This window comes from Delphinapterus leucas, chromosome 3 (genome assembly GCF_059928025.1).
Source record: "Delphinapterus leucas isolate spDelLeu-1000000601 "Yukka" chromosome 3, BTC_Dleu_Yukka2, whole genome shotgun sequence".
Taxonomy (NCBI): domain Eukaryota; kingdom Metazoa; phylum Chordata; class Mammalia; order Artiodactyla; family Monodontidae; genus Delphinapterus; species Delphinapterus leucas.
In genome coordinates this window covers 21,929,240-21,955,573 of record NC_143131.1, presented here as the reverse complement: position 1 = coordinate 21,955,573, position 26,334 = coordinate 21,929,240, and the positions used below count along the sequence as shown (strand labels likewise).

The 26,334-nt window shown below is 35.5% G+C and overlaps 1 protein-coding gene across 1 annotated transcript in view; it reads left to right on the top strand.

The window, feature by feature from the left end:
• Positions 1-26,334, top strand: part of LOC111178591 (cadherin-10) — a 124,708-nt gene that overhangs the window by 53,651 nt on the left and 44,723 nt on the right. The window contains exons 2-4 of the mRNA XM_022581436.3: positions 13,877-14,171; positions 15,705-15,824; positions 16,383-16,550. Coding sequence (XP_022437144.1) covers positions 13,877-14,171; positions 15,705-15,824; positions 16,383-16,550 — 583 coding nt within the window. The remainder of the gene's footprint in view (positions 1-13,876; positions 14,172-15,704; positions 15,825-16,382; positions 16,551-26,334) is intronic.

The following is a 26,334-nucleotide window of genomic DNA, read 5'->3' as shown; positions in this document are numbered from 1 at the left end:
ATTTTTGGCTGTGTTGGGTCTTCGTTTCTATGCGTGGGCTTTCTCTAGTTACGGCGAGTGGGGACCACTCTTCATCGCGGTGTGCAGGCCTTTCACTGTCGCGGCCTCTCTTGTTGCGGAGCACAGGCTCCAGACATGCAGGCTCAGTAGCTGTGGCACACAGGCTTAGTTGCTCCGCGGCATGTGGGATCTTCCCAGACCAGGGCTCGAACCCGTGTCCCCTGCATTGACAGGCAGATTCTCAACCACTGCGCCACCAGGGAAGCCCCAGGCATTGTATTTTTGGTTTAGAATGTTCTTTTGATTTTTTTCTCAATCTCCATTTTTCATCTGCTCTTTCCACTATTTCCTTACATTTTCAAATATATTATGCATAGTTATCTTTCAATTTTGTCTGCTAAATACAATATATTAATCATATACAGTCTGTTTCTATTCTGTTTTTACTCTCATATTGGTTATATGATCTTGCCTTTTTGCATGAATAGTAACCTTTCCTACCATACATTATGTATAATGGGTTATTTTTCACTGGAAAGAATTTTTTTTTAATAAATTTATTTATTTATTTTTGGCTGTGTTGGGTCTTCGTTTCTGTGCGAGGGCTTTCTCTAGCTGTGGCGAGCAGGGGCCACTCTTCATCGCGGTGCACGGGCCACTCACTATTGGGGCCTCTCTTGTTGCGGAGCACAGGCTCCAGATGCACAGGCTCAGTAGTTGTGGCTCACGGGTCTAGTTGCTCCACGGCATGTGGGATCTTCCCAGACCAGGGCTCGAACCCATGTCCCCTGCATTGGCAGGCAGATTCTCAACCACTGTGCCACCAGGAAAGCCCTGGAAAGAATTTTTTGATTGTTTTTTGGATTATTTGCTTATCATCTGTGATCATTAATTTTGTGTGTCAACTTAACTAGGACATGGTGACCAGTTGTTTGGTCAAACAGTAATCTAGATGTTGCTATGGAGGCTTTTTTTTTTTTTAGATGTGATTAACCTTTATAATCAGTAAACTATAATTAAAGCAGATTGCTCTCCGTAATGTGGGTGGGCCTCATCCAATCAACTGAAGACCTTAAGAGCAAAACATGAAGTTTCCCAAAGAAAAATGACTTCTGCCTCAGAACTGTAACAAAGAATCCCAGCCTGAGTTTCTAGCTTACTGGCCTGCCCTGTGGATTTATGACTCAAAATTGCAACATATACTCTTACAAATTTTGAGATTGCTGTCCTTCCCGATGGATTTCAGACTTTGTATCTTCCACAATCCCATGAGCCAATTCCTTAAAATTCTCCAAACAATACATAGATATGTAGAAAAATAGATGGATATATATATATATATTATATATATAAAAATATAGATTTCCTATTGGTTCTATTTCTTTGGTTAGAAGGCAAATGATATATCACTACAGTTCAATCAAGGATTGAGGAAGATCAGATTGAATTGCCATTTGGTAAGCCTACGTCTACCACTGTTTATCCCTTTACCAAGAAGGTGAACCCTCCAAGTGAGAGTGGGTCCTGTCTCTTTTGCCCCCCAATTCCTCAGGATATTTAGTTTTGCCCTTCAGAAATTCTCAGTTTAGATCTTTAATCATTTGCTTGATGCTCCTTCAACAATTGACAGAATTCTCCAGCAGGGAATAATCTGTATGTTTTGCTACTTTGCATGAAGAACAACACATTTCTTGCTTTCTTTTCTCTGTGGCAGTGACCATTTTTCAAGGGACCAAGTCTGTGAGTCTGTATTTTTAGCCTATAGAGGCACTAAGAATTGTTGAACACTCCTAGGTGCAAAGTCCCTGTAGATCCTCAGGTTCAGTCTGACATTCCCTGGAGGGCTTTCAAATTTCACCTCCTCATGAGTCTTTTTTTGTTTTGAACCTAAGAACCACCAGTCTCTGGGAATGTGGCAATTACATTCTAGCTTTCAGAAGCTTTCAGCCTGGCCCTTAGCCATCTACAGACTCATAATTCAACAAATGTTTTATGGAAAGACTGGCAATGCATTTGAGGACCTTCACTTCCCCAGTGTTTTCACTCCACTACCATGTGAACTCTAAACTCTTTTCTGACTTCTTGTATTCCAGAAATACCTTGCTCTTGGGACAATCACAGGTTCTTACCTCCAAACCCAGGCTCGGAACTGGCAAATTCCCCTGGGGAAAATGCAACTGCAGGTCCTCTGTTCACCTCTGAACAATCCTCTCCTCCCAGGTTTTAATCCATTCAGTTCCTATTGTTTACATAGCAATTTGGCCTTAGCAATGTGATTTTTTTCTTTTTTTGTAGTCCAGCTGGATGTTCTATATGTTGTCAGTGGGAATGTCATCCTGCTATTATTACCTAACTACCTTATCCTACTCTTAATTAAATTACAGACGTCTACAATGACTTACCATATGGTTTTAGAGATAAATTTGGATTTGCATTTCTATCCCTGGCTCTTCACTGAAAAATGTAAATATGTCTCCTGGTAATCCATGTATATATCATATCCCACTGATACCATCTCATAGTTAAGTGGAATTTATAGCTAATTTATAGCCCCAATCTTTTTCAGTATGAAGAATACGATTTTATTTATGTACATTTATACTTTCAATGTAGAGTAACGCTGATCCCCACTTTTCATTATGGACTTCTAATTCCATTTCACTCCATTCAGAAGAATTTCACTTCTTTCCAAAGAAGTAGCACAAAATGAACTCTTTATTCCTCATGTCTGTGGTATTTGACTCTGATGTCCATTTCCTTTTACAAGTAAATAATTCCTTATTATGTACTGTGAAATGTTAGGAGTCCATAAGAATAGAAAATTCGGTTCTCATCCTCAAAATATATTTGTAGTTCCATAAAGACTTATGAAAATAATAGTTCAAAATTTGAAGTGGTTATAAAATTTTATATGTATATACATATATATAATACCTATATACACATTCATACAAACAGACGCACATGATAATTGGGGCACTAAGGAAAGAGAGGTCAATTCAGCCTTACAAAGGAGTTTGAAAAAATGCCTCATATAGGAGATAAGATATAAATAGGATCTTTATCGATGGGTAAGAATTTTCAGGGTGGATAAATCAAGGTAGTGGGGAAGGACACAAGTTTTAGGGGCATGATAGTGTCAGATAAGTTTGGGGGCTAGGTTTCCTCATTTGATGAAGATATGAACGTTTCTCCACCAAATGAGCAATCCTCTTTCATAAGGAGAACATTTACCTTGATTTCTCAATTCCTTATGTACGTGTGTGTGTGAGTATGTGGAAAATCATATAAAATCTACCTAGAATAGAAGTTTTTAATTTAGTGGTCTAGGGCTATATTTGTACTCCCTGATACCGCATATTAACATTCTTTTTGTATTTTACACACATGCACGATTTGGAGCGGGGGGGGTGGGTAGCATTCATAGCCCTTTTCCAGATTCCCATTTCAGCCAGTGTCTTAAAAAAATCCAACAAATGTAAAGATCCAAACCTCTTTTCATTTTCCCCGTCTTGACCATAACCCCTAGCGACAGCAGGCAGCTGCTTAGTCCTTCTCCTTTGGGCATCCAATTATGTACTTGTCAGTCTATAGTTTTCAAGATAGAAGCATCTTTATGAATAAGACTTAGAAACCCAACAGCTTCAAATACTTCCTCTGTAGCAAAATCTCCGAAACTTCTAAGTCCTAAAATGGCACACAGAATTCTCATTACCCTCCTCAATTTAGTTTAGTTCAATCCGATTCAAAAAATGCTTATTTAAATAAACTCCTTCAGTGAATACATATCCCTAGCCCTCTTCTTCCTTTCATACCTCCTATCATTATACCTTTCTTGATTAAAAGAAGGAAGGAAAGATTCTCAGCTGCCTGTGAAGCCCATAAAAAGAGATGATCACCCTTTATTTTTTCTTCTCTGATTTCTGTAGACCTTATTAATCAAAAATGAATCTCTTGATTTTAAATATTTTGCATTTACTTAACAATTTTTAGACATGTATTTATGCATACTCCCATATTATAAATCTAAGATGCTTAAGAAGACTTCAAGTTGTGGGGAAAATAAGGTGTGAAATGTTCAATGTCATTTTCACCCTGCAAGGGAATACTCTGCATAATTTAGTGATCTTCAAAACTATAGAAGGAAGATGCCAGGCTTCTAAAAGAATATGAACCTTGTCTAAAATATTTCCCCAATAACTCTCTTTGGAAAGGAAAACTAATACCATAATTAGAAAGAATGTGTCTACTGTGTATTATGCATACCATTTATGGTCGAGAAGCAGATAATGCCCTATAAAACTGTGTTTATGGAAAGCTTAAATAAATGCCTTCAATGTAGTCTTGGTATCTATACAGTACCAGAAAAGAAATGTATGAGTTGAGACACTGTAAGATGTGAATTAGCAGCAGTCCTAGCAGGAGATGTCTTTATTTATTTATTTATTTTTTACATCTTTATTGGAGTATAATTGCTTTACAATGGTGTGTTAGTTTCTGTTTTATAACAAAGTGAATCAGTTATACATATACATATGTTCACATATCTCTTCCCTCTTGTGTCTGCCTCCCTCCCACCCTCCCGATCCCACCCTTCCAGGCGGTCACAAAGCACCGAACTGATCTCCCTGTGCTATGCGGCTGCTTCCCACTAGCTATCTACCTTACATTTGGTAGTGTATATTATGTCCATGCCTCTCTCTCGCTTTGTCACAGCTTACCCTTCCCCCTCCCCATATCCTCAAGTCCATTCTCTAGTAGGTCTTTATTCCTGTCTTACCCCTAAGTTCTTTATGACATTATTTTTCTTAAATTCCATATATATGTGTTAGCATACAGTATTTGTCTTTCTCTTTCTGACTTACTTCACTCTGTATGACAGACTCTAGGTCTATCCACCTCATTACAAATAGCTCAATTTCGTTTCTTTTTATGGCTGAGTAATATTCCATTGTATATATATGTGCCACATCTTCTTTATCCATTCATCCGATGATGGACACTTAGGTTGTTTCCATCTCCAGGCTATTGTACATAGAGCTGCAATGAACATTTTGGTACATGACTATTTTTGAATTATGGTTTTCTCAGGGTATATGCCCAGTAGTGGGATTCTGGGTCATATGGTAGTTCTATTTGCAGTTTTCTAAGGAACCTCCATACTGTTCTCCACAGTGGCTGTATCAATTGACATTCCCACCAACAGGGCAAGAGGGTCCCCTTTTCTCCACACCCTCTCCAGCATTTATTGTTTCTAAATTTTTTGATGATGGCCATTCTGACTGGTGTGAGATGATATCTCATTGTAGTTTTGATTTGCATTTCTCTAATGATTAATGATGTTGAACATTCTTTCATGTGTTTGTTGGCAGTCTGTATATCTTCTTTGGAGAAATGTCTATTTAGGTCTTCTGCCCATTTTTGGATTGGGTTGTTTGCTTTTTTATTATTGAGCTGCATGAGCTGCTTATAAATTTTGGAGATTAATCCTTTGTCAGTTGCCTCATTTGCAAACACTTTCTCCCATTCTGAGGGTTGTCTTTTGGTCTTGTTTATGGCTTCCTTTGCTGTGCAAAAGCTTTGAAGTTTCATTAGGTCCCATTTGTTTATTTTTGTTTTTATATCCATTTCTCTAGGAGGTGGGTCAAAAAGGATCTTGCTGTGATTTTTGTCATAGAGTGTTCTGCATATGTTTTCCTCTAAGACTTTGATAGTTTCTGGCCTTACATTTCGGTCTTTCATCCATTTTGAGCTTATTTTTGTGTATGGGGTTAGGGAGTGATCTAATCTCATAATTTTACATGTACCTGTCCAGTTTTCCCAGCACCACTTATTGAAGAGGCTGTCCTTTCTCCACTGTACATTCCTGCCTCCTTTATCAAAGATAAGGTGACCATATGTGCGTAGGTTTATCTCTGGGCTTTCTATCCTGTTCCATTGATCTATCTTTCTGTTTTTGTGCCAGTACCATACTGTCTTGATTACTGTAGCTTTGTAGTATAGTCTGAAGTCAGGGAGCCTGATTCCTCCAGCTCCGTTTTTCGTTCTCAAGATTGCTTTGGCTATTTGGGGTCTTTTGTGTTTCCATACAAATTGTGAAATTTTTTGTTCTAGTTCTGTGAAAAATGCCATTGGTAGTTTGATATGGATTGCATTGAATCTGTAGATTGTTTTGGGTAGTAGAGTCATTTTCACAATGTTGATTCTTCCCATCCAAGAACATCGTATATCTCTCCATCTATTTGTATCATCTTTAATTTCCTTCATCAGTGTCTTATAATTTTCTGCATACAGGTCTTTTGTCTCCTTAGGTAGGTTTATTCCTAGATATTTTATTATTTTTGTTGCAATGGTAAATGGGAGTATTTTCTTGATTTCACTTTCAGATTTTTCATCATTAGTGTATAGGAATGCTAGGGATTTCTGTGCATTAATTTTGTATCCTGCTACTTTACCAAATTCATTGATTAGCTCTAGTAGTTTTCTGGTGGCATCTTTAGGATTCTCTATGTATAGTATCATGTCATCTGCAAACAGTGACAGCTTTACTTCTTCTTTTCCGATTTGGATTCCTTTTATTTCCTTTTCTTCTCTGATTGCTGTGGCTAAAACTTCCATAACTATGTTGAATAAGAGTGGTGAGAGTGGGCAACCTTGTCTTGTTCCTGATCTTAGTGTAAATGCTTTCAGTTTTTCACCATTGAGGATGATGTTGGCTGGGGGTTTGTCATATATGGCCTTTATTATGTTGAGGAAAGTTCCATCTATGCCTACTTTCTCCAGGGTTTTTAGCATAAATGGGTGTTGAATTTTGTCAAAAGCTTTCTCTGCATCTATTGAGATGATCATATGGTTTTTCTCCTTCAATTTGTTAATATGGTGTATCACATTGATTGATTTGTGTATATTGAAGAGAATATAGAATTTAGAATTTTATAGCACGCTCTGCTAAGAAGTCTGACCTGCTGCAGGGTTTTGAGTAATTCCTAATGGAGTCTAAGAAACCCCCCCAAACTGCAGGATGATCCAAGATTGGACTCATCAATCAGTGTGGCCCAGAAGCACAAGGCCAACTTTCAGTAAGCTGCATCCTCAGAAGACCAAACAAGAAGAGGAATCTCTAGCTTTTGAATCTGGACGCCCCCTGGAGTTTGTACTCCTGGGGGAGATGTCCAGAGAACTCTGTCAAATGTAGAAAACAAACCACTTGATTTTTTTTTTCCAGACACTAAATTAAACAGACAACATTGCCCATCAATCATTTAATCCTCTATACTTGCTTCTGGTCACAGAAAGAAATTGTTCAGAAAATTGTTTATTAATCTAAGTCATATATATGGGGTATTTTAAAATTACTGTAGTTGTTTTTACAGTCCATTCCATTGATAGATAAGCTTTATTTCTCCTCTCCATTTCTATTTTTGAAGAAAAAATTGTTTCACTGGGATTCATAAAAATTGATGTATATTTTTCTATATCATTAATATTAAAATAATGCTCCATCTTACTGTGTAAATGTCACACACTCCAATTCGAGATTTGCTCCCCCTCTCTCCCTTTTTTCCCCTAGTCTCAACAAAATGTGTAACTGCTTATTTATTTCTGACCAGATTGTGTTTATTTGCTTTAACATGCTTTCAGCTGTTTTCTGGTGCTAGACCATCTTCACTGGTATTTTTTTATTGGATGCACTCTTAAAGTTACTTGATTCAATGCCTTATTTTCCATTTGATATTATATTACTCACTAGAGCAATTAGAGCAAAATACTAATGATGATGGTACCAGAATAGCATAGCATATTAACCATATTCTGGATTTTTTAAAAAAAGAAATACAGATTATATTGGCTGTTTGAAAGAACAGCAGGCATAAAATTATCACTGTACATTAGAAAATCTATTCAACAATTTCTGATACTCTGAAGTTAATGAACACACACAAACAAGATATTGTTAAACTCAGATTGTGTATCTTATAGTCCTTTGGATTCATTTATCAAAATGTATCCTTCAAAGAACTAGTCTAACATTATAAATACAATCCTAATATAATTCTACAAATATAATTCTTATTTTCTCTACTGTCTTTTCCCAGTGTTGGGGATCAAACCAAATACCAATGATGACCAATATCTAAAAGTGTATCAGTATTCTGAATGAGAAAGAATCTCACACAGCAACATAAATTCCTCTGAACTAGTAATCAGACTTTTACTGGCAGTATTGATAGATACGTTTTTTTTACGTTTTAAAACTTGTTCATTTTTCTTCCAGCCAAGGGGGAAAGTATAAGATAAAATCTTTTATCAGTTATCCTTTTGGTAACAAATTACTTAAATTCCCTGTACTTCATAGATCAATACTTTGATTGCTTTTATAGTATTTCCAAACTTAATGTGAGAAACTGAAAAATAAAAATGAACTGATATTAAGAAGTAAAAGTTCCACCAACAAAGCACTGATCCTCAAGTGTAATCTTAATTTAACTCCTGTGTGATAAAAAATTGATTGGATCTCAGTTTCTTCCTCTTAAAAGTAAAGACACCCTTAGGCTATATAAGCCACAAGACCCCTTTTAGCTTACAAACTTCGTTTTAGACAAATATATTAAAATGAATGCTTTACATGAAATGTTATAAAAACCTGCCACATTTAAAATTACTAAGCTTTCATTAAATAATTTGTTGTTAAAATATTTATTTAAATTCAGTGGATTGTTTAGTTTTAATTATTAAACTAATCAATATAAGCAAATGAGTTATAACTAACCACATCCAAATTTAAAAAGTTAAATAATAGGAAAATGACTTTTAAATGTACAGCATAGTACCAGTTGTTCTGTTTTCATTAATTGTCATGTACCTTGCCATGTCCTTTATCTGCTTGTGAATTTACAAGGAACACAGCAGGTTGTGAATTTTTAATAGGCTTTCTTCAAGGGAAGAAAAGGTCAGTATTAACATAAAATTCTTCTTGAGGATTTGTGGCCCAAATGTTTCACACAGGAGAACAGGGGTTACTGAGGAACTAAAGCCACAATAATCTGATATTTTTTTCTATGTTTAAAGAAACCTTAATATCTCACATAATAAAATAGCACAAGGTCAAATCAATATAAAATTTATTTCAGAGTAGACGCTTTAAGTTATTTAGCACTTGATCCATAATCCCACTTCTCAATAACACAAACAACTGATTTTGTTTAATTAAATATTTAATAAATCCAAGTATTGATAACTAATAGCCAAATGAAAAAAGGAAGAGTAGTGGGAAAGCTACAGTTATAACGACTAACCCCTGTCTGATCATTGCCTAGTAAATGAGTTGGAATGTAAAATAAAATTTTATCACACACACAAGGAATGCCGGCGAGAGACAATACCAGGATAAGGAGGGAAGAGTATGCAAAAGAAGAAATAATTACAATAATAAAGAGAAACTTGAAAAAGAGAGAGGGAGCTTAGGTGGAGGACTATAATTAAAGAACTTTGCCCATTGGTCTGTTTCTGTAACTTTTAGAAAATCAACATCATCATCATACCCCTTAGTAGTTAACTCTGTCTCCCATCAGGTTCATCTAGGGCAGAAAGCAACTTCCCAAGTCTTAGGACATCTAGAAATGCATGTCGCTGCCTCATAGTACATATCTATTGCAGTCTCTTTCCTTGTCCAATTCTCAAATATGTTTATTTAAATAATATTTCAATAACATAGACTAATGTCAAGCCCCCAAATATGGTCACTTTTTTCCTTTTATTCTAGTGTTAGTGTTCCATTGTTTCCTCTGTAAGCAAAGAAAGTGCTTTTTCTTTTTTTTATGCAGGCTCTCACACAGTTCAAGAAAAAATTATTATGTCTGGTTTCTTAAAAGCAACACATAAATTCATAGATCTAATTTGTTTCTCTTAATTATAAGGTAGAAATCTTTTCATTTCCGACTCACGAAACCAACAGTCCAGTTTCCAACCCTCATCGCTTTGATTCCCAACTATCATGTTCAGTTTTCTAATCCAACGGAAACTGCTACCCTATGTGGTCCAGTTACAAGATTTAATTTTCACTCTCTGTAGTATAAGTGAAGGTAAAAATCCTGCTGTGATTCATATTCCAAAACTGAGCTTTATAAAAATTAAAATATCACTATACTAGCAACTTTTTTTTTTGCACATCTAACCGATTAGAAGAGAACTGGTCTTAATGATTCCCATCTTGTCTTATTTCCTTCTCCACTCTGAATCTACCTTCTATATTCATCCAGTGTCCTTTATGAGGTGTAAAATTTGTAAAATGCAAAAAAAAAATTCCCAGGTTTTAACCTCTACTCATTCTTTATCACGTAACTTAGGTGATATATGCTTAAGGAAATCCTCACTCATTCCTGTAGGCTAGCTTAGGGACTATCCTGTGAAACTCCATTACACACTGTGTTTGAATCTTCCATAGCACTAGGATGGAATTGTTCATTTACTTTTAGAGCTACCTGATTCTTATGAGAGTAAATATATATTTCTCAATTAAAATTGTTGAATGAATAGACAATAAACATCATAACTGTCTAGTACAAATCACAAAGTTATATGATCAGATGATTGATAATATCAATAATCTTTTCTTGAACTATTTTGATTCCCAGACAGAATAAGAAATATGCAATGCTTATATCTGTCATTTGGAAAATTGCTACATTATTGTACATTTATATAATTGGAAAGTTTCCCAGCAACTATGTGCATTTCAGTGACTAAAAAGCTTCTAACTTGGGCTTCCCTCGTGGCGCAGTGGTTGAGAGTCTGCCTGCCGAGGCAGGGGACACGGGGTTCGTGCCCCGGTCCTGGAGGATCCCGCATGCCGCGGAGCGGCTGGGCCCGTGAGCAGTGACCGCTGAGCCTGCGCGTCCGGAGCCTGTGCTCCGCAACGGGAGAAGCCACGACGGTGAGAGGCCCGCGTACCGCAAAAAAAAAAAAAAAGCCATAAGACTGAAGGCCTCTCACTGCTGCGGCCTCTCCTGTTGCAGAGCACAGGCTCCGAACGCGCAGGCTCAGCGGCCATGGCTCACGGACCCAGCCGCTCCGCGGCATGTGGGATCTTCCCGGACCGGGGCACGAACCCGTGTCCCCTGCATCAGCAGGCGGACTCTCAACCACTGCGCCACCAGGAAAGCCCTTCTTGTGACTTTTTGAGAGTAGTTCCCTGGACAACACAGTCATATGTTACTTCTGAGAGCTGTTTAGTTAAAAGCAGATATTTCTTGTTTCTCAACCTTACTTTGTTGTTTATGAATAAGTAAAAATGCAGTAAAAAATTATTTGTTACCTGACTTCTATATCTTTTTCTCCAAAGTACATATCTATTTGGAGTTTTTTTTCCTATTATATCTGTAATACTGAGTTATTTATCCAAAAATCAGAAAAATGGAGTTCGATTCAAATTTAATGGCTAAATGCTGATTATTACAAACCATTAACAAAAATATAGACTGCTTTTGTAAACCCAGCAGTTGTATATAATATATTGTATTACCTATATATTGTATTACCTAACCAGTAATAAAATATATTGGGGAGGGGGTTAAATATTTATTTAAGTTAAACATTTTTGATATCCACATAAAAATGTTTTCACAGCCAAGTTCATTGATATAAGCACCTATAAAGAAAAAGAAACTTTCAAATAAAGAAACAAAATTCTACTTTAAAGAGAATATAATCAGTGTAATACTTCTACAGGTAAATAGATTAAAATTTTTGTTGATTTAAATAATCTAAAGAGCAAAAGTCAAACCTACTTAGATAAATATCTAACTCTATAACATTTTGCATACTGGAAGGATATTGTCTCCAGTTTTTATTTTTCTAGGCTACAGGTCAGTATGCCTATTCCAATTTATGACTATATTTTGTATGAATATTAAAAAGACAACATGCTACAAATGAACTTATTTACAAAACAGAAACAGACTTACAGACATAAAAAACAAACTTATTACCAAAGGGGAAGGAGGAAGAGGGATAAATTAGGAGTATGGGGTTAACAGATACACATTACTGTATATAAAATACATAAACAATGAGAGTTTACTGTATAGCACAGGAAACTATATTCAATATCTTGTAATAACCTATAATGGAAAAGAATTTTAAAAAAGAATATATAACAAAATCACTTTGCTGTATACCTGAAACTAACACAATATTGTAAAACTATACCTCAAATTTAAAAAAGACAACATGTGCATGATGATATCTAAGTTATAATATATGCTTTATCAAAACTTGGAAAATCTACACATTCTTCTTCTATTTCTTATCAGATAAAAAGCAAAATAAAAATTTTAAAGCATAATCTCTTACTGCAAATAAGGAAACATGATCTTAGCATTAAAAAAAAAATTATTGGTGTGGTGGTACAATTAGAGAAAAACTTACAATCCTTGTGTTTTACAAAGCCATGCTCTGTTCCTCCTATGGCTAAGTCTCTCCCTCAGGGTATGAATTCCATGACAGGCAGGGGGATATTCACATCTGGAACCTGCACATCCATTTCCAGACGATCCTTGAAGTACTTGGGACCCATTATTTCCCACCCAAACATCCTTGAACTTGCTTCTAGGTCCTGGAGAGTCTCTTCTCCAAGTCAGTCTACCAACGGCCAGATTTACCCATTGTTATATGTGCCCTTAATGCTGAGGGCTGGCCTAGTGTGCATCTGTTAAAAAACTATATACAATCACCCCTCCACATCTGTGGGCTCAGTGTCTGTAGATTCAACCAACCACAGGTGGTAAACATAGTGCACAATCCATGGGTGGTTGAATCCATGGATGCTGAACCCATGGATACTGAGGGCTTACTGCACTATGCCATTTTATGTAAGGGATTCAAGCATCCTCAGATTTTGGCATCCACGGGGGTCCTGGAACCAATCCCCTACAGATACCACAGGGCAATTGTAGATGGAATTTGCCCATGACACATGGGCTCCTGGACAAGCATTAGCACTGGGATGGGATGTGGGTTAGGCTGATATATCCACATGAATGCATTTCAAGCTCTTTGACATGATGACTAGATTGTGGAAGATTAGTGTTGTGGGCATAAGCAAGGAGGCAAGAAAAAGGCTTGCCCTACATTGCATTGTTTCTACACAGAACTTGTTGTTTGCAGTTGTTAAGATAGATTTGACAAGGTAGGAGACTAGATGAGCATATTTTATTTTATAGTTTATTAATTTGATTTATAACTTTAAAGTATATAGGCAGGTGTTATATAGACATCTATTTGTACTCTTGCTCTGAACCCCACAAATATTTCTGGGGCAGTTGTTGTCGTTCGTGTGAATCAGAGAATGATGGGTAGGGCTTCTAACATAGAAGCCATGCCTCATGCAACTTTTCCTGTCTTACAGTTCTTAAAATATTGCTAATTCCCCAACAGAAATACAATAATTAAAAATAAGTTTACAGGAAATAAATTTCTTGCATAATATGAGAGTAAAAGTATTTTCCACTCAAAGAAAGAGATGAGAGAAGCAATGTTTACACCAGCATATCAAGACTAATGACTTATGTCTTTGTCAGGAGTTATTTGCCTACGGAAATGGTTATTTACCGAGCAAAGCAAAGAAAGGAGCTGTGTTTGGTTTATTTTTATTACTTTTTTCCATTTAGAATAAAAATCACACTGATATGTAAAAGGCTAGTCCTATTGTTTAAAGTATATAGATGAGTGTGATCATACTTATTCAACTTTCATTTCAAGAACTAAGATAACTGACCCCATTTTTCAAAGATGTGACTTGAGAGACCTTCTTTGAATTCTTTCTGCATTATGTATCTTTAGACATTATCATGGATATACTCATTTTTATTCCCCCTAGCTTCATTCAGACCAAGATAAAGGAGATGGATCCCTCAAATATATTTTGTCTGGAGATGGAGCTGGTACTCTTTTCATTATTGATGAAAAAACAGGTGACATTCATGCCACAAGAAGAATTGATAGGGAAGAAAAGGCCTTTTATACTCTACGTGCACAAGCTATTAACAGAAGAACTTTGAGGCCAGTAGAACCGGAGTCTGAGTTTGTGATCAAGATCCATGATATCAATGACAATGAGCCAACATTCCCAGAGGAAATTTATACGGCGAGTGTTCCCGAAATGTCTGTTGTAGGTAAGTTCATTTACAGTGTTTATGACGGTATTCAAAAAGTATAAAAAATAATTATCAAGAAATTCTTAAAATATTATGATCAATTACTTGAAATCATATTTGATTCCCTGCTAAGAGTATGTGTTTAATTTTCTGAATTATGAAACGAGTCAGGGAAAAAAAAGGATTAATGCATTTCTAATTTCCTATGGGTTTGTAAGTTTCTACAGTACAATAAATAGACACTTCCTTCAAAAATCCAAGAAAATACCATTGACCTTCAGGAGAAAACTATGAAAATGCAAATTTTTGTCACATGGATTTGGAGAACAGCTGTGTAAAGTCCTGACTCCAAATATATTATAAGTACACTTAGAACACCATAAATGTAATCTAGAGTCTACATATATACTCTAGTCATAATCTGCCTAAAGAGTTTGTCTGGATTATCTAGATGTTATGAACATTGGAATTAATTAGATTTTCTATTACTTCATATTAAATATTTTAAAACATCCTTTCAATTTAACCATTATATATAAAACTCTGCTGATATAAATCTCTTATTCAAATAAACCAGTCGGAAATGAACAGCTAATCACAAACTGATACAGAATTTAAAGTTAGGTTGCAGAGGCAGTAAGACAGAAGGCATGAAAAAACTGGAAGTATAACATTCAAGAAAATAGAATTCCTTTTTCGATGTAAATAAATGGAGGGTGTATTTGTAGGCAAAGAAAGTTAAAATTGATTTCATGTTTTTGCTAAATAGAGAATCACAGAAAATTAAACATCAAAAAACAATAACATTTTTAGAGATAATGTATTTGGATTTAGTAGAATAGATCATTTCTCAAATGTGGGAGAAGTATAAACTGATGAAACAATTCTGATACATTTTTTCCTTGTAACAATTTTAATAGAAAATTTCCAACTGCAGTTCTCAAAAGCATTGTTCAGAGATTATTATTTAATATTTACTTCACTAAATCCCAAGGACTTTTGGCAATCACCTTAATATAAAGCCCTTTTATATATTTTGAACTTTATTAAATAGCTTCTAATAGTTCTTGGGACTTGGGATCATCTTGGATTGTTTCTAAATTTAGAATTTAATCTATTCATAAAATCGTATTCTAGAACAGATGTTAATTATTTTTATAGTTAATTAGTGGAGAGAGAGAAAAAAGAGCATACTTACTCCTTTGTGATTAGATATGCCCTTTACACAAAGCAAATCTGTTATGTGAAAATGAATTTAAATATCAAGCCCGAGCATTTGTAAAGTGTCTGCATTTATTATAATCTGATACACTGTAGCATTATCTATTGCATGCATCAAAATACACCTGTTGGCTAAATAAAATATGTTGTTGAATTCAAAGTTTACCTACAATACACTATATATATATTATTTTCATCTAAATTATATATGAATGTTTCTTTAAGAGGTCATTATTAAAGCCAAAAATCATTGAAGTCTTCCATGAAAACCAGTGCTTTTGCTCCTCCTTCTGGTACTGTGCAGAACTAAGCTGAATTTGGATACTTCAGGTACTTCTGTGGTGCAAGTCACAGCTACAGATGCCGATGACCCTTCCTATGGGAACAGCGCCAGAGTCATTTACAGCATACTTCAAGGGCAGCCATATTTCTCTGTGGAACCTGAAACAGGTCAGGAATCATGAATCAGTGTTTGTTCATTTAGTAGTCTTTATGATATTTATAAGTAAAAAATAAATAAATAAATAAAGGGCTTCCCTGGTGGCGCAGTGGTTGAGAGTCTGCCTGCCGATGCAGGGGACACGGGGCCACAACAGTGAGAGGCCCGCGTACCGCAAAAAAAAAAAAAAAAAAAAAAGGTGGGAAAATAAGAACAAAATCCTAACATTAATACTCACAGAAGAATGATGATGCCACAGTTAAAGATTTAAGAACTCAGAGTTGAATGATCGAGTGAGCTAATGGGAATATACCTGCTTTTATGTTTTTGCATCTGGGTTTAGGGCACTAGATAGCACATACGATATTCTTTATGAAATAGAAAAACAACACAAATTGGAAAATATTTACATAGAATCATTTTTACAATTTCTAGACAATAAAAATTAATAACAAAAGCGTTTTCGTCTTTCAAAAATCACTACTATTTTGGATTTACAATTGTGAGCTTAATCAACTAATAATTGAGATTTTAATGAGCATAATAAAAGTTTTTCCATTTTCTTCAAGGTATCATCAGGACTGCTTTACCAAACATGAACAGAGAAAACAGGGAGCAATATCAAGTGGTAATCCAGGCCAAAGACATGGGTGGCCAGATGGGAGGCTTATCAGGGACCACCACGGTCAACATCACGCTGACAGACGTCAATGACAATCCACCGCACTTCCCCCAGAGTAAGCTGTCTTTAATGGTGTTTCTGCAGGGCAAAAGCTTTAGAGTAAAAACAGAAAAGAGGAGAAAAAGCAATTGTCAATCATTTCATTTAAAACAGACCAAAACTGTGCCACAAAAACGAAGAAAAAAAATAGATATATATGCTGATGAATTCACTGTTATCAAAAGATAGAAGTTAAATATTTCAAACATAGTTCATTCAGAGACAGAGGGATCTATGATCACAAAACCACTCCATATATATATATATATATATATATACACACATGTAAGTTTACATATGTACTGTCTCTCTCTCTCTATATATATATACATATATATACTCTATCATCTAAGAACTATTTCTGTCAGCAAAGGAAATGTTTTATTAAAATAAAAACTAAATTATACTTCTACAATGAACGTGTTTATTTCTACTTAGAATTTAATAAGGAAGGTTCTAACCCAAGGGTAAAATTTTTCAATAAAATAACTAAGTTGCCATATTGTAAGAACTTAGCCAGAAAGAACTACATAGGGGGAACCTTACAAACTAATCAGACTTCCATTTAATATCACTGTGTCAGACTTGCATGTAATATCTGTGTTTGGAATGGCAGTCATACTAAAACATTTTGTATTTTTGATTTATTTATAGATTTATTTTGTGGTTTAGTATGAAACCTTCAAATTCTCAAAATAAGTCAAGAAGAGGTTAAGAACCATTAGCTTCTGACCATATAATTACATTTATTTATTCTCCTTTCTTATACAAATTTGGTAGACATGCAGCTAGAGAGGATGATATTGGGTCTCAATGGACACTGCCAAGACTCAGCCAATTTCCTGCTAATCTAAAAGACCCTTTACTTCAAGATGGAATCTCACGTTGTTAGGAAATGTGGCATAAAACACAGGCTTTAGTATGATCTGTGTGTTTAATTTTTAACATTTGCTGTGTATTAACTTCTAAATTGATCCCCCAATTTTAGTTTGTTTTTTGCCTGAAATAACTTTGTGATAAAGTATTAAAGTGTAAAAAGCAATAGCTTTTTGTGATATTTATATCTTTATACTAAAGAGCATTACACAGAAAGAATTACAGTCTAAGAATTCACTGTATTATTTTGACTCTTTAAAAGCATTTCACCTCTTTTCTTGTACTATTTTTATCTAACTTTGATTATTAATAGTGCATGATTTTAGTTGAATTGTTTAAAATCACATGTGTGGAAAGATTATAAAATTCAGAGAGAATATTCTTGAGTGGGCTAATCATATGCTTATGTATTTTTATGATATTTTGTTAGATATTTAAGGTACATGCTCCTCAGGACTGCTACTGTGGTGTTTGGCCCAAAACACAGAGAAGGGTGTTTGCTCATGCTGTTTTCAAATTATCAAGTTTCAACTTCAGGTTACCTTTAGCATCAGCAGGGAAAAGCAAACCAATAATAAATCTTTATAGTTCTTTTAGAACAGGTCTAAAGACATGCCTCGTTGCACTACAATTTAAATTTCACATTTTATATGTATTTCTAACCACCTCTTAGCATGATCCTGTTACCAGGAGAATGGACATGCAAATATAGGAGAACAAACTGTTAAGTGGTTGCATAATCCACAATGAGCAAAAATATTTGTGAAAAAAGTATTTTATGAGTAATAAATGACCATTAAAAGGATTATTATAGTTTAAATTCTCAGGAACATATATACATGTGTCCAAAATACAGTCCATTTAAAAATTATGCATTTGATAAGCAAATTAATAGATTCTAATTAAATGGAAAAACTAGACATTTGAAAGGTGAAAATATCTGATAAAAATTCATTTTATCATTTTTCTTCTACTGTAACACCTTTATTAATTCATTCACTAATTACTTTCTTTTCTTTTGTTAAGTCAGAATTTGTGGTTGGTATCTGGTAGGCACATTACACAAGCCTGACATAATAATAATAGTAATAATAATTAAAAAAAGAAACAGCAATAGCATAACATGTTTTCTGAATGGCGTTTTTATGTCACCCTGTATCAGTTATTTACTGACCTACTTTATTTTATCAAAACAACTCATTGAGGTCAGTATTCTGATCTCCATTCTACAAATGAGAAAACGAACATTATAGACATTAAGGCCAACTGCAAGTAATAGCAGAGGTGGTTTGAAGTCCATGACCAACTCCAGATGTACAACACAATATATTATGAGAAGTTTTAGAGCATCCTGTATCTTGTCTCATATTGTTTAATTATAGATGGAAACATAATTTATGGATCTTTGTTTTCTCAATTATCTTTTCTCCTATGAACATTTGCAACCATATATTACTGTTGGGAACACTCAGTCATGGCAATTAAAACGTTACTTGATAGTCTAAGTCACCTAACATGCGGAAAACTAGTTTTTAATTTCTCATATCATTTCATTAAATAGCCGAGGTTTGGAGGGAGTTCCACAGTTTATGAAGACCTTCATATATAGCATATCACTGAAACTTGCAACTAACTCATGTAGACTCATTGTTATTATCCTTATACCCAATATACGGAAGAAGTAAAGGAGGTTCAGAGTGGAAATAATAAAGAAGACAAACTAGTACTGCCTAATAGAAATATGCAAAACAAAAATGTGTGCCACAATAGTAATTGTAAATTTTCTATCAGCCAAATTAAAAAAATAAAAAAAATTTTCTATCAGCCATATTAAAAAAATTTTCTATCAGCCATAAAAAAAATAAGCAGGAGAGACATTTATTTTAATCGTATATTTTAACCCAATATTATCCTTTAAACATATCATCAATATAAAACTTATTCAGATGTTTTACATTCTCTTGTTCCATAATTCTTTGAAATATCCTCTTTCATTAAGTATTTCCCAGTTACATCAAGGCTCAAGTCAGACTAATGACACTTCTAGTCAATAGCTGCATGAGGGTTAGTGGCTTGGCTAGTGGCTGCCATATGGGACAGTTCAGGACAGACTGTGGAGTCATCCTCTTGAATCCCAATGCTGTCTTCTTCACTTAGTAGCTTTTTCACCTTGCTCCATTGAACTGACCTTTTAGTAGAAAGGTGCCATTTCAGTGCCTTTCAGTAAAACTGGATAGCAGTGCCTACCCCATGGATTGGTAAGACTAAATAATTTAAAGCAGGGTCCCCAACCCCCTACCAGTGCGCAGCCTGTTAGGAACCAGGCCGCACAGCAAGAGGTGAGCATTGGGTGAGCGAGAAAAGCTTCATTTGCCGCCCCCCACCGCTCCCCATCGCTCGCATGACTGCCTCAACCATCCCCCCGACCCCATCCGTGGAAAAATCGTCTTCCATGAAACCGGTCCCTGGTGCCAAAAAGGTTGGAGACCGCTGATTTAAGGTATACGAAACGCTTGACTCAGTGGCTGGCACTAGTGTATTTATGTGCTCAGTAATATTGATTTGTGCAAGTACTGCTGTATATTTATTATTTTTCAATACTATAAAAGTAGAGTCAAAACTTAAACTTTCATACAGATTGATCCAAATTCTACATTTCCCAATATGGTACATCTGCGGAAGATAAAAATCTCCATCATTTGGAGAGGACAAGGACAAGAGAAAGCCTACGTGTCCTCCTTCATTGTTTAGCTTATTTATTGTGTGGATCTATAACAATCATTCTCAATCAGGGACAGTTTTGTCCCCCAAGGGACATTTAGCAAGGTCTTAAGACATGTTTGTTTGTCTCAACTGGTGGGTACTACTGGCATCTATTGGGTGTAAGCAAGGATGCTGCTAAACATCCCTACAATTCACATGACAAAGAATTACCTGGCCCAAAATGTCTCAGAGGTGAGGTTGAGAAACTTTGATATTATCTGAGGAACTGTTCAAGTGAAATCAGAAATTTTTTTATCTAAAAATATTTATTGAGAACACTCTTGCACCAAACATTATTTTAGAAAAAAAATATGAATATTGTTAAAAAAACAACAACTTTTTTTTGTCCCTATGACCTTTCATTAAAGCAGGGGAGGCAGATGATACATAAGAAAACAATTCTATACATACAAGGTATTGGCTCAGTTCTGGTTAAAAAGAGGAACACAAGTGTTCCAAGGAAGAGGATAAGGGAAGGTCTTGCTCAAGAAGGGATACTAAATCCAAACACTGCAAGATGGAATAGGCTCACCATACAAAGAGATGGGAAAGTCCTTCAAGCAGAGGGAACAGAATATGGGAAACCCTGAGTTGGAAGTTGAATGATGTTGAATAGAAGTTGAATATCAAGAAATGAAGACCACAGTGGTTGGATCTTACCAAACAACAAGGAGGTTAGTGGGAGATTAGATCAGGGAGCCCTACACGCACAGGAACATTGGCAATAGTCAATTATTGTTGGAATTAACAAGCGCCTAACTGTGTGCCTAAGTTACCATCATACTCTAGTGATTTTAGAGGTATATAAATATGTGAACATTAATAGGACATGTACACCTTAGTATGATTCTAAAAGAGAGGTAATGGATTAGAAGGCTGGGGTGCACCTGAAAACTGAGTTCCAAAAGTCTTTTAGGTTTTTTGCTCCAGATATTAAATTGTATTTTCACTACCAAAACAATATCTCTGTTGAAATTATTTCAGAATCCTGGATTATTTCAAGTGACTTTAATTTTAAAAACAATTAGTGAAGAAAAAAATCTATTGCTTACCTTCCACTGATAAGCACTGTGCTTGCAATTAAGCCCATGAAGGTTAATAAGTTTTGTTACCAGAAGGGGCTCCTTTTCAGGGCCCAAGAATGGGCTCTTGTCTAACACTCTGAAACGAATTGTCCGAGGAGACACACATACCAACAAAGCAAAAGACTTTATTGGGAAGGGGCATCCGGGCGGAGAGCAGCAGGGTAAAGGAACCCAGGAGAACTGCTCTGCCATGTGGCTCGTTGTCTCAGGTTTTATGGTAATGGGGTTAGCTTTCCCGGTTGCCTCTGGTCAATCATCTTGCTTGTGCCCATATTTGCTCTGACTCAGGGTACTTCCTGGTGGTGCGCGCATCTCAACAAAGATGGGTTTTAGTATGAGGGTTTCTGGGAGGTTGGCAGGACATATTATGGGCTGGCATCTCCTCCCTCCTTTTGGCCCCTCTTGAATTCTCCCATTTAGTTTTCAGTGGCAGCACCTTGTTCCTTACCGAGATCTCCTGTTGTGAAACAACCAATGCAAGCAGTTATTATTGTGCCTGGCCAGGGCGGGCAGTTTCCGTCAACAGTTCCCTAACATCTTGATTCCTGATTACAAGTGGCTTACTGTCGAGGAGGGGAGAGAATATTTCAATATGAAATGACATGTCTGACAGAATTTAATGGGTGTATAGAAGAGCAGCACTTTTCCAAATATGGGGAAGGAGGATTGAGTGCATCCTTTACAGTGAAAGGTTTTCTGGAGAATTTCTCTTTTGATATAAATCCTTTCTTCAGACTACTAAAAGCAATAAGGGCAGGAAAGGAAGGAGAGTTCATGAAGTTGGGAATTAGCAAAATTACCAATGTAGGATATGCAAAGGGCATATTCTGTGCAGGTAAAAAAAAAATGGTAAAGGACTGCTTCAAAGTGGTGGCGAGGGTTATCTTTGGTGATGCCTTTAATGTTTGCTTTTCTATTTTTTATCTATTTTTGTAACTTGATACAAGAAAACCAGAATAACAAAGGATAGAAAAGGACAAATGTGACAATTGCTTCGAAGTCAGATAAAATGAGTGCTGAATAGCAAAATGGGAGTAATTGTGGATGATCTTTCCCAATTGGTTTTAGTAGAAATCATTTCAAAGAAGCTGGAGGGTAGTAAATTGAGGAATAAAAGAAAGTCAGGAAGACGATCAAAGAAATAATGCCTGCACTTTAAGAAGCTGAGGTGAACAAGAAAATTAAATAGAAAAGGAATATATTGTAATAGTTAAAAATAAATCCTGGAATAAGGGTGGTTCAGTAGATAATTTTGAGAGCCTCCTTTGTCCAGGCTCAAAGCAGGAATTAGGGCTTCAGTGGCCAACCAAGGACATGGACTACTGGAGGAAGGTGTAGAAGATAAAGTGATAATCACATGAATACATAATATGATGTCTGGCAATGGGGTAAGTGCGTACAGAAGAGAAAGCAGAATAAAGGACTAGAGAATGACAGGGGTGCTATTTTAGGAAGCATGAATAGGGGAGACTTCTCGAAGGAGGCCTGAATAATTTTAAAAACTGAAAGTGCATAAAATTAGACAATTCAGCTCCTCTAGACATCAGTTTCTATATGTACAGTACTTAGAGTGCTACAATTAAGAAATAAGGTCATATATAAAATGTTTTCAGTAGTAACTGTAAAATATAAAGGTTCTCCATACACAAGGGTTTTTCTCCCCTTCCTTCTTCCTTCTCAAGGAGTATGACCAGTGTTTCAAATCTTGTCTTTATTGCTCTGATGCTGTGCTGCTATTCATTAATGGCCCACAAAAGATGAAATAAAAGTGCCTTAAGCCAGGAGATACCTATAATCTCGGCAATGTACCTCATCTGAACAAATGAACATCCATGGATGAGGACTACAGAGCAAATGTTCCTGCTCTCTAAGCAGTCAAATGTTCAATGGCCCTTGACTTTCACTATGTTTCATTGTGCTAACAGAGACAAAAGTTATACTCCATCACCTGTATTCTATCCACCTGGTATTTTCACTTGAATATTTTAGTCTCTTTTACGTCACATCCTTCCTTCTTTCCCTAACATCAGAAAAACAAAATAGGCTCCATGGAAAAGGTCTATGAAGAGATTAAATTACTGGAACCTGATCATTGTAGGGCTTGGCAAAAACACCCGGGACAATGGGATTTGTGACCAAATGACCTTTTAAAAAAGCGGCTCTGGAAAAATGCTATGATACTAATTTTCATCTAGACCAGAATCAGTGATTAAGGAATAGCTGATCTGCAGAGATGAGCACTGAATAGCAGCTCCCAACATCTTTGTCTTAATACAGAAGAGAATGTTGTATGGTAAGACTCTCTCAAATCCGTTCCCAAAAAAGAAGAAAAGAAAAAGAAAGACAAAATGAAAAATAGACATCAGAAAGGAAGGTCCAGGCCTAGAACAAAAGAGTTTACAAAAGCGGTTATGTCGATGGTCAGGGTCCCAGTCAACCAGCTGGTGCCTAGGACTTGGCTCTAGTACTTGGATGGGACAGTTACTAGGACTCAAGAAGAAAAAAAGACTAAACATCTGAGATCAGGCAAAAAATTCCAACCCACAAAAAGAGCCAACTCTAGAACATAGTTTGAGAAGACCACAACTTGTTATTCAAATGTAGCTGCTTTCCCACACATTGTATCACAGAAAAGAGAGGAGATTATTTTTCTCATCCTACTTAACAGTGAGTATGGCCTCCAGAGAAATCCAGCTCTCATAGAACCATGCCCCTGATCTACTTAGTACTGAGTCACAAACATGTTTGTAGACAGCTTAGGTGGACAAGTGGAAGTCAGGAATCAGTAACGAACACATTAAAATAATAGCTGAGCTGGGATTTCATGAGGAGAGAAAATTTATAAACTGCTAAAAAATATAATATGATTGAGTGGTGGTCTTATTTGTATTTATTTATCTTTGACCTCTTAAGATGTTTCAGAATATTATGTATATAGGTAATCAATATCAAATTTATGAGAATTTGATATATTTATTATGCAAGATTACAGATCTAGCCCAAGTGCACTCAAAAGAGTGAAGTTATTGCTGCTTACTATATCTTTTCGCCATGACTTATTGAGAATGGTAACAAAAATCCGTTTTTCATCATTTGGTTGTCAGTTCCGAAAATTAACACAGAATTTCTCACTTATAGGAAAGTTTTTTTTTAAGATAAATTATAGATGATGGGCACTTGGGTGTACAAATAAATTAAATGAGACTCTAATTTCCTGAGTATTTTGATGCCAACACTTTATATTTCCATCAAATTATATTTAAAGATTATACACAAATATAGCTAATTCAGATGCCATACTATGCAATTGTAGAATCACTCAGCGCCTAGAAGAGATTATACCTAGGTTTGTTTGTTTGTTTTAACTGCATGACCTTTATTGGCTACTAACTTTATTTAGCTCATTAAATTACATAAATATGGATTGTCTGATTTGCCCACATTTAAATAAAATAAAGCAACAGTATAAAAATAATAGTAACAGGCACAGTGTTACAGCATGGACTAAACACGGTAAAATATAAAATTAACTCAATCTTCATATCTGTATAATTATAATATAACATATATTTATTTACCCCTTTATATTAGTTCAAGAAAAACTGAAACATGAAACTTAAATCACTTGTTTATGATTCTACAGCTGGAAAAGAAATAACAGCCAGGTTGAGGATCCAGGTTCGATGATTCAAAAATCTGTGCTTCTAACCACTACACCAAGAAAGAAATTGGTACATCAAAGACTCTCTTTATCTTCCCTGGTACATCTTGCCTTTAGTTAATTCAGTGATTCACTACTTGTATATAGATTACAGGAACAACTTTAAATAGGACATACTGAATTCTTACAATGTCCATGCATTTTCATACAAACCCGGGAAAATCAAAGCTTTATTTGTTAGTGCTTTTGCATTACCCAAGGACCAAACATGAGTGACTGCTTTGCTGGGATCCTTATGCTGCTTGGCAGATAGATAAACAAGTTTACATGAAACAAGGTCATTCAAGGAAATGTCTATATGATGTACGCAGGGATTTAAGACACATATTTTCAGTGAGCTGTGAGACTACCATTATCCCTGCCTGGTACAAGGGAGGTTTGATTTAATAAGTGCTGATTTTCGCTTTGTAAATAGAGTCAACCTTGCCTCTACTGGGGATTCTAAGGTAATGTAGGCCCCGGGCTGATCTGCATATTTTAAAATTATCAAGCACATTTCAAGTAGAGCAACAGTCAGGTATGTCCCAAGGAAGATGCTTTAGCCTGGGAATGAAATTAAAAACGTCTCTTTTCTCCCTTTTTTAATCTAAAGAAAATGAATATTCTTATATTCAAAAGCACTGTTCTACAATTTACATAGGTTAGATATAGCTCTGATTTTTACCGTGATCACAAAAATAGCCTCAAATATTTGTAGGATTTTCCCCCATGGTCCTAGTACCTAGAATTTGTAAGAATTACAAAGAAAGAATGTTACTGAAGCATTCTTTAATTTTTTAAACACTGATTGAAGCCGTACTATGTGGAAGGATGTATGATAGGAAATAATAATAAAGTAATAATTTTATAGAGAGAAATAAGGAACAGAATATATACATAAATGGTTTGCCGTTTGAAAGATTATAAAACACAACACTTCTCTCTCTGTCTCTCTCACACACACATACACACACACAAATAAACATATATACACTTTTATTTTATTATATTGTAGTTTCCCTCACACATAGTCTCCTTCACTCTTTTGCTTGCTTTTGTATACAGGTGGAGTTTGTATATAGGTTGCATAAATGTAAGTATATATGCACATATATGTACATATACACATATATATGCACATATGCATGTAAACTTATATACACACATATAACTGGAGAATGATATAATAACATTCACACTATAATTGTCAATTAAAGCCTAAATCATAAAATGATCAACCCTTCAGACGTAAGGGAACCAGGAAAGAGAAAAATATTTAAGTGTTTTCCAGGCAGGAAAACAGGCATTGAGGGGGAGAGCATTTTTGTTAGGGAGGATGGAATGAACACAGGTGACATTCAGAGAAATGCATGTGA